Source organism: Leptosomus discolor, chromosome 1, assembly GCF_034619465.1.
Source record: "Leptosomus discolor isolate bLepDis1 chromosome 1, bLepDis1.hap2, whole genome shotgun sequence".
Classification (NCBI taxonomy): Eukaryota; Metazoa; Chordata; class Aves; order Leptosomiformes; family Leptosomidae; genus Leptosomus; species Leptosomus discolor.
In genome coordinates, this window is record NC_141391.1 from 218,623,131 (window position 1) to 218,631,725 (window position 8,595).

The following is an 8,595-nucleotide window of genomic DNA, read 5'->3' on the forward strand; positions in this document are numbered from 1 at the left end:
CTGACGCGGGGGTCCCCAGCCCGATGGCCGGCGCGGAGCTGGGAGGGGGGCTCACACCAACAGCCTTTATTGGAAGCATGTACAGAGCAGCAGTGCCCTCGCTGCGCCCACCCACCCACCCAGCTGCGGGGCTTGGAGCGACCCCCGCCTGCCGACCCCAGCTCTGTCTGTCCCCCCCAAGGCGGGGGGTCCGAGCCCGCTCCCCTCTCACTTCCCCGCCTTCTCGGCCGGCCTGTCGAAGAGCTGGGCGATGTCCAGCATGGCCTGGCGGATGTTCCTCCCGAAGCGCTTCGAGTCCTGCGGGGCAGCCCCCGTCATCCCCGGACCCCCCGGACCCGGCTCCCCCACCCTTGGGGCACCCCCTGCGCCCTGGGATCCCCGGTGGGTCCTGCACAGGCAACGCCATGAGCCTCGAGTGGGGTGGGGGTCCCACGGGAGGGGGGAGGGCCGGGATGTGGTGACACAGGGGGGGTCCCACGGGAGGGGGGGGGCGCTGGGACGTGGTGGGGTGGGAGTCCCACAGAAGGGGTGTCTGGGACGTGGTGGAGTGGGGGTCCCACAGGAGGGGGTCTGGGATGCAGTGGGGTCAGGGTCAGGGGGGCTCCCACAGACCCACGAGGACCCTCCCAGGAGACCCCAGGCAGCACTGGGCGAGCCACTGCTGCCTGCCTCGCCCGGGGAGCCCCCAGCCCCGGTGCCCCCTGCCCGGGGGGAGCCCCCCGCCCCCCGCCCGGGGCTCTCACCGTCTCGGCGCTGGAGAACTTGCTGGAGATGTGGAAGGTGACGAGGTTCTCGCCGGCGATGATGTAGGAGACGCCGTAGCCGTCGTCCGCCACCTGCGGGGGGCACCGGGGGGATGGGCCACAGACACGCACTCCTGCCCCTTGCACACCCCCACACCCACTTCTTGCACACCTCCATGTCTGTCCCCTTGCACACCAGCCCCCCCTTGCACAGACACACACCCACCCCTTGCACACCCACAATCCTGCCCCTGCATTCCCATAATCCTCCCCTCACACACCCACACACCCACCCCTTGCACGCCCACAATCCTGCCCTTGCACAGCCACAATCCTGCCCTTGCATGCCCACGCTCATGTCCCTTGCACACCCACCCCTTGCACACCCCCACACCCACCCCGCCCTGGGCACACCCCCCCCTCCCTGCTCTCCTCCCACCCCGCCGACCCCCCAGGGCCCCCCCGGGGGCGCTCACGGGGCCGAAGCCGCCGCCGGTGGAGACGTGGTCGGGGTGCTGGGTCAGGTCGAACATCTTGAGCTGCTGCTGCGGGGTCTGGCTGGTGGAGAGGCGCCAGGGCTCCGACAGCACCTGCCCACACCGGGCGTTGGTGCTGCCGGCCCGGCGCCCTGCTGCGCCCCGCTGCGCCCCAGTGACACACCGGCGAGGGCGGCTGGACGCGTGTGCCCAGGCCACGTGCAACCCTTGCACGCACACGTGTGCTGGCGACACACGCGCGGGCAGACGGCGGGTTCCCCGCCGTGTGTCGCCGTCACGGCGCTGCCCGTTCCCCCGCGCCCGCCCGAGGCTCACCTGGGCCAGGAAGGGGGACTGCACCCCCAGGTAGCGGGACACCACGTAGAGGCAGAAGAGGTGCCGGTCGATGCCGGCCCCGGTCATGGCCAGGCGGTACATGTGCTGGTGCTTCTCGGCCGCCAGCTTGAAGAGCCGCTGGCGCTCGGCTCGCTGCGGGGAGAGCTGGGCTCAGGGACGGGGTGCGACGGGGTCCCCTCACCCCCAACCCGGCCACCCCCGGTGCTCTGCACAGGGCGAGGGCTCCCTGGCCCTGCCCCAGGGGAGGCAACGGCTGCACAGCTCCGGGGGGGAGACGGTCCCCAGGGATGGGGTCAGGGATGTCCCTGAGGGATGGGGACCTCCACAGGGGCAGGGACCTCCTCCAGAAGTCGGCATTTTTTTCCAGGGATGAGGATGTCCCCAAGGAATAGGGACATTCCCCAGGAGATGGGGACCTCCCCAAGAGATAAGGACCTCCCTGAGGGATAGGGGCCTCCATGAGGGATGGGGACCTCTTCCGGAGGTGGGCAGCTTCTCTAGGGATGAGGATGTCCCCAAGGAACAGGGACCTCCTCAAGAGATGGAGACCTCCATGAGAGATAGAGATCTTCATGAGGGATGGGGACCTCCTCCAGAGATGGGCACTTTCTCCAAGGACAGGGTCATTCCCAAGGAATAGGGACCTCTCCCAGAGACGGGGACCTCCCCGAGGGATGAGGACCGCTATGAGCCATAGGGACCTCCCCTAGTGACAGGGACCTCTATGAGGGACGGGGCCCTCCCCAAGGGATGGGACCACCAGAGAGAGGGGAGGTGCTGGCTGAGCCAGGCTGTGCAGGGACAGCCCCGACCCGGCCGGGGACAGCAGGACGGAGCCGAGGGCTCAGAGGGGAGGTCCAGGATGGAGGGTTGGGGGGCTGCAGGCCCGGACCCTGGCGCATCGCTCACGGTCTGCCGCGTGTCCCCCATGCTGCGCACGAAGGCGGTGGACTCGGCGGTGCAGGACCTCACCGTCTCCGTCCGGCCCTCGCGGAAGAGCCGCGTCATGGAGGCCTCGTAGGTGAGGCAGAAGCAGCCCTTGTCCTGCCGAGAGGCCCCGTCAGACCGGGGTGTGCCTGGGGGATGCTGTCCCTGTCCCCATCCTGTCCCCATCCCTGGCCCCATTCCCCACATCACCATCCCTGTCCCCATCCACATGTCCCCATCTGTGTCTTCATGTTGCCATCCTTGTCCCTGTCCCCACCCCCACATCACCAACCCCATGTCCTCATCCTCGTCCCTGTCCCCATCCCTATGTCCCCATCTCTGTCCCTGTGTCCCCAGCCCCATGTCCGCATCCTTGTCCCTGTCCTCATTCCTGTCCTCAGCCCCATGTCCCCATCCCTGTCCCCATGTCCCCATCCCTGTCCCCATCCCATCCCCATCCCCATGACCCCATCCCTGTCCCCGTGTCCCCAGCCCCATGTCTCTGTCCCCATCCCCACATCCTCATTCTTGTCCCCATGTCCCCATTCCTGTCCTCATGTTGCCATCCTTGTCCCTGTCCTCATCCCCATGTCCCCATATCCCTCTCCCCACTCCTGTCCCCGTCCCCATATCCCCATCCCCATGTCCCTATCCCGTTCCCATCCCGTCCCGTCCCCGTCCCGCCCGGCTCACGCGGAAGTGGGCGAGCTGCAGGGAGAGCTGGATGAAGGCGTCGGGGCTGGTCCGGCACTTCTTGATCAGCCCCTTCCCGAAGTCGGAGAACTGGAAGCAGCAGAAGTCCACGTCGTCGGCCAGCGCCTTGGCCAGGCGGTACGAGCCCTCGATGGCGGCACGGCACTGCGGGGAGGCGCAGCCGTGGCAGACGGGGCGCACGGCACCGGCCCCCGGGCCCCCCCACATTGCCTGGGGTGGGGGGCTGCTGGGGGCTCAGCCCTGGGCACAGCCAGGGGCACTGGGACACCAGAGGGCCAACAGGATGGGGGCACCCTCCTGGGGTGCAGGATGCCGGGAGGTGCAGGGGGTGGCTGGGGTGCAGAGCCCACCCTGACGCCGTGGGGTGTGGGGGGACCCCGAGAGCCTGCCTGCAAGGCCAGGGTGGGGGGTCAGACCCACCTCCTGGGGGATGTCCCACTGGAGGCGCTGGGGGGGGGCGAGCAGGGTGTTGGGCTCGCCCAGGCAGTGCCCCCCCTCGGTGTAGCCCAGCTGGAATTTGTCCGTCGCCAGCATGAACTGGGGGGGGAGAGGTGCCCCTGAGCGTGGGCCACCAGTCCCCCGAGCCCTCCAGCATTGCCCCATCCACCCCCCAGCTGCCCCACTCGCCCCCCAGCGTGGCCCCATACCCCCGCCAGGGCAGCCCCACTCACCCCTGTGCACCCCTAGGGCAGCCCCCTCCAACCCCCCCCCCGCCAGCCCCCAGTAGAAGGGGTGCCCAGCTTGGGGGTGCCCAACTGACCGTACGCAGCCTGGGGGTGCCAACCTCTAGGGGTTGCCTAAATGGGGGTGCCCAGCCCTGGGGTGCCCCATAGGGGTCCCCAACTGGGGGGCTGCTCAATTGGGGGTGTCCAATGGAGGTCCCCAGCCTGGAGGTCTCCAACAGCGGTGCCCAGCAGGGGTCCTCAGCTCCAGGGTGGGCAGGGAGGGTGCCCAGCCTGGGGGTGCCCCCCCTGCCCCCCGTTACCTCCCAGAGGTGCCCGATGATGGGTGCGTCAGCCCAGGAGTGCTCCGCGTTGGCCCCCAGCTTCCCGTTCTTGTAGACCACCAGCGTGAAGGACTTGTCGAACCAGCTGCGGGGAGGGGGGCGGTGAGGGCAGGGCGGGGGCTGGGGGGGGGGGTGTCGGGGGCTCGGGGAGGGGTGCCCACCGGTCGTAGCACTGGCCGTGCAGCAGGGACTTGGCGTAGGCATCCATGCAGCCCTCCCGGCCGGTGCGGTAGCCGTGCTCCTCCTCGTCCAGCGTCAGGAAGAAGGCCGCCCGCTCGATGGCGTCCAGCGACACCTTGTTCTTCCCGTGGCTGAAGAACCGGGCTCGAGCCTCGGCCCAGGGCACCCTGCCGGCACCGCCGGCGTGAGGGACAGGGGCTGGTGATGCCCAGCGCCACCGCCGTCCTGCCGAACACCCCCCCACACCCCCCCGAGCCCGCTGCCCCGACCCACACCGCAGCCCCCACCCATGGGCGGCACCGGGAGCCACGAGGGCGCGGGGCTGGTGATGCCACTGTCCTGCTGAGACCCCCGAGCCCACATCGCAACCCACTCTGCAGCCCCCCCCAACCCACGGGTAGCACCCAGAGCACAAGAGTGTGAGGCTGGTGGTGCCCACCATCCCATGAAGCCCCCCGAGCCTGCCACCTCCACACCCCAGCGCCCACCCATGGGTGGCCCCAGGGTCCAGCACCAGGAGCGTGAGGGTGCAGGGCTGGTGACACCCACTGTCCCATGAAGCCCCCGAGCCCACTGCCCCCATGCCCTGACCCACACCGCAGCCCCCACCCATAGGTGGCACCAGGAGCCACGAGGGCGAGGGGCTGTTGATGCCACCGTCCTGCTGAGACCCCTGAGCCCACCACCCCCATGCCCTGACACACTCTGCAGCAACCCCCCCCCACGGGTGGCCCCAGGACCCCCATCCCAAAGCATCTCCTCCCTCCCCCCACGCCTGCTCCCACCGCCCTGGGCAGCACATGCAGCACCATCCCCAGCACCCCCAGCACAGGCGGGGACGCCGGCACCTCTCGCCGGCGGTGAGTGCCGCCAGCCGCTCCTCGCCGGGCTGGGGGGGCGAGGGGTCATCCAGGATGCGCTGGAACTGCAGCTCCAGGTCCCGGGGGGGCAGCAGTTGCCCCCCGTAGTAGAGCCAGACCTTGTAGAAGCGGCCCTTGTGGTAGACGGCCAAGTGCTTGCTGTCCACCAAGTGCAGCAGCGTGTCTGCGGTGGGGTGGGACACACACACACACACACACACACACACACACACACAGACACACACCAGTGTTAGGGCCACCCCATGGCCCCAGGACCCCACCCGGGACGGACTGAGCCCCCCAGACCCCCCCGTACCCGTCTCCTTGCCGGGGATGCGGGTGGTGTTGAACATCCGTTCTGACTGGTAAGAGCACATGGGGACGATGCCCAGCGCCATCATCTGTGTGGGGCAGTGGTGAGGGGGGGGTCGGGGTGCCTGCACCCCCACCTCCGCCCCCTGCACCCCCCCCAACCCCAGCCCCCCAGCAGCCCGAGGACCCCACGTCAGCCCCATGGCGTCTCCCCCCTGTCCCTATCCACTCCCTGCCCCACAGCCTCCCCTGCTCTCCTCAACACCCCCAGCCCCACCGGACCCCCCCCACCAAGCATGTGCCCCTCCGTTGCTCACGGGGGGGATTTCGCCGCGGTCCAGCTTGCGGCGGTACAGCAGGATGGCGTGCACCGCGTTACCCGCCCGTGCGGCCTGGATGTGGCTGGGGGTCACGTAGAGGAAATCCTGGGGACAAGGGACGGGGCTCGGTGGGGATGCTCGGGGAGCACCGGATGGGGGTTTCGTCATGCCGGTGGCCGCCCCACCCCTCACCATGGCGTAGTAGTTGCTGTTGACCATGAGTGGGCTACGGCCGCGCAGGTAGATGTACTCCTCCCACCAGTCGCTCACCTGCAGGGACAGGGATGGGGACAAGGACAGCGATGGGGTGCAAGACCCCCTGCCCATTATCACCTGACTGGGGCACCCAAGACGACCCAAGTGCCCCTTTCCCATAATCATGGGGGGACAGCAGGACCATGGGCTTGAGCTGGGGTCACCACCCCTGGGTGCTGGAGCGGGGGAGACCAGTGCTGCAGCCCCCCACTAATGCTGGGGGGATGCGGCCATGGTCCCCCCTCCTCCTCCAGCACCGGAGAAACCCAGGGTGCTCACGTAGTTGGTCGTCCACCAGGACTTGAGGATCAGGTACTTCTGCAGCCGTGGGGCCGTCTTCTCCTTGAACTCCTTGGCCAGAGCCTCCATCTTACTGTACTTCTCGTCATCCAGGAGCGGGCGCACCGACTCCAGGTACTGCAGGGAGAGGGTCTCGGTGTGACCCCCCCCCCCCCCCCCGCCTCAATCCCCATCCCACCATGCCCAGTCCCATCCCAACTCTTTACCCGGGTGATGGTGGCCTCCACGGGGGGCACGGGGAGCTTGGGCAGAGAGGTCTGGAAGCTGTAGAGCAGGGGCTTGCGGACAGACAGGACCTTCATCAGCGCCTGCCGGGCAACGCGGGGAGGATGGGGCAGAGCTGCAGGACCGCGGCGTGGCCGTGCATCGTCCGTGCACCAGCTCCTGCTGCCGGGACCCCTGCACGTGCCTGCCACACCGCAGCCGGGTCCCAGCCCTCCATGCCGTCCCTGACACCTCGGGCTGCTCCTGCCCATGCCCACCCCAGCCTCGCTGCCCGGTTCCTGCGGTTCCCCTGGGCCTCTGGCACCCACCGTCTCCGTGCCACGGAGCAGGGGCAGCTCGTCCCCACTGTCAGCAGCTTCACAGACCCCCGCCAGTGCCCCCCAGTGCATGCACGGACACTGCAGCACCCTCCTGCACCCACGCCGGCAGCACCCCGCTGGCACCACTTGCCGGTGCTGGTGCCGGTGCTGCAGGCGCCGCTCACCACCCAGATCTTGGTGCTGCGGCTCATCTTGCCGTGAGGCTCAAACATCCAGCCGTGGTAGGAGAGGAGCAGCTTCAGCGCCTGCCGGAAGAGCAGGACGGCAGAGAGCCAGACGCCGGTGGAGAAGAGCGCGGCGCTCACCATCGTCCGGCTCTCGTAGGTCAGGAGGCGGCTGCGGGGGCAGATGGGGTGACGGGGGGGCATGTGCCGGGCTGGGGGGACAAGAAGGGCGAGACCCCCTCGGGGATGTCCCCATGCAGGGCCATGCCTGTGGCGTTGGGGGACCGTGTTGTGGGACCCCCCCCATGGGAGGTTCCGAAGTGGGGCTGTGGCCGTGGGGTTGGGATTTGTGGGAGTGGGACCCCCCTGGGGGACGCTGCAGTGCCCCCATGACCACGTGGTGGGGTTGGGGAACATGTGGGGTGGGTCCCCCTGGGAGACAGGGCAGGGGGGACCATGTGCATGGGCTGGGTGACACGTAGGATGGTCCCCACCAAGAGGCACAGCAGGTGGGACCGTGCCCATGGGTTGGGACACGGCGGGCAGCACCCCCCGGGGGATGTGGCTGGTGGGTTGGGGGTGGTGCTGTCCCCCCCAGCCGAGCTGCCCACGCTCACCTCTCAGGCAGGCAGTGGCGGATGCGGGCGATCATCCCCAGGGAGGGGTCGACCTGGCAGTAGAAGGAGCCGGCGGTGGCCATCACGACCACCATCCAGCTGGAGGGGGAGGCGGGGTAGACGCCAGTCAGGAAGCTGTTCTGTGGGCACAGGGGGGTCAGGGTGGTGGGGACAGCAAGGACAGGGCAGGGGGGTGTGTGTCCTGACCATCCATCTGCCCCCGGCTGGGCCCACCTTGGCCCGGACCAAGCGCTTCTTCCAGGAGGAGATGCCGGCGAGGTAGAGCTGTTTGACAGCCTCACGGCTGAGGTGGAAGTCCAAGCCCTCAGGGGTGACGGTGAACTGGAAAGCCACAGCCTGGTGAGCCTCCGCCATCGTGGGGGTCTGCCGGCACCTGCGGGGGGGCGGGGGGGGGGGGGAAGGACAAGGGATGCTGAGTGAGGGGACAGTCACCCCTGGGACACGCTGCCCGGGATAGAGGGGGGACCTGAGCCACAGCGCTGGGGCAAAGCCACGGCGGGGGGTGGTCATGGGTGTCCTTGACTGAGGGGGGGTGTCTCCCAGATGCTGCCCGGGCCATCGCGGCGCTCGGTGACGGGAGCGGCACCAGAGGCGGTGTGTGCTCGCTGCGGTGCCAGAACAGCCACGTCCCATGGGAGCCCTGCCAGCCCGGTGCGCCTGCCGCGGCCCAGTCACACGGCGCTGGCCGGGCGCCCACTGAGGGAAGGGTCAGCGTCGCCTCCGGCTCCGGCACCATCCCCAGCGCCTGGGCAGGGGGGACGGAGCAGGGACACACCCCCACTTGCGGGCAGCTGCCTG

The 8,595-nt window shown here is 69.3% G+C and overlaps 1 protein-coding gene across 1 annotated transcript; it reads right to left on the reverse strand.

The window, feature by feature from the left end:
- Window positions 1-207: 207 nt before the first annotated feature.
- Window positions 208-8,151, reverse strand: CPT1B (carnitine palmitoyltransferase 1B). The gene is made up of 18 exons (XM_086475361.1): window positions 8,011-8,151; window positions 7,777-7,916; window positions 7,160-7,331; window positions 6,657-6,758; window positions 6,430-6,567; window positions 6,088-6,165; window positions 5,893-6,000; window positions 5,580-5,664; window positions 5,252-5,447; window positions 4,385-4,570; window positions 4,203-4,308; window positions 3,638-3,754; window positions 3,197-3,361; window positions 2,486-2,620; window positions 1,556-1,708; window positions 1,220-1,333; window positions 744-836; window positions 208-297 (listed from the first exon to the last, which is right to left on the reverse strand). Exons 1-18 carry the CDS (start codon window positions 8,149-8,151, stop codon window positions 208-210), a joined length of 2,319 nt encoding a protein of 772 aa, XP_086331487.1.
- Window positions 8,152-8,595: the final 444 nt, after the last annotated feature.

Excerpts from the sequence above, each read along its gene's own strand:
- CPT1B (XM_086475361.1), bottom strand. The coding sequence starts at position 8,151 with ATGGCGGAGGCTCACCAGGCTGTGGCTTTCCAGTTCACCGTCACCCCT. Across the intron at positions 5,448-5,579 it reads CATCCCCGGCAAGGAGACGG|ACACGCTGCTGCACTTGGTG; the intron begins GTACGGGGGGGT and ends ACCCCACCGCAG. Across the intron at positions 837-1,219 it reads CCGGCGGCGGCTTCGGCCCC|GTGGCGGACGACGGCTACGG; the intron begins GTGAGCGCCCCC and ends TGCCCCCCGCAG.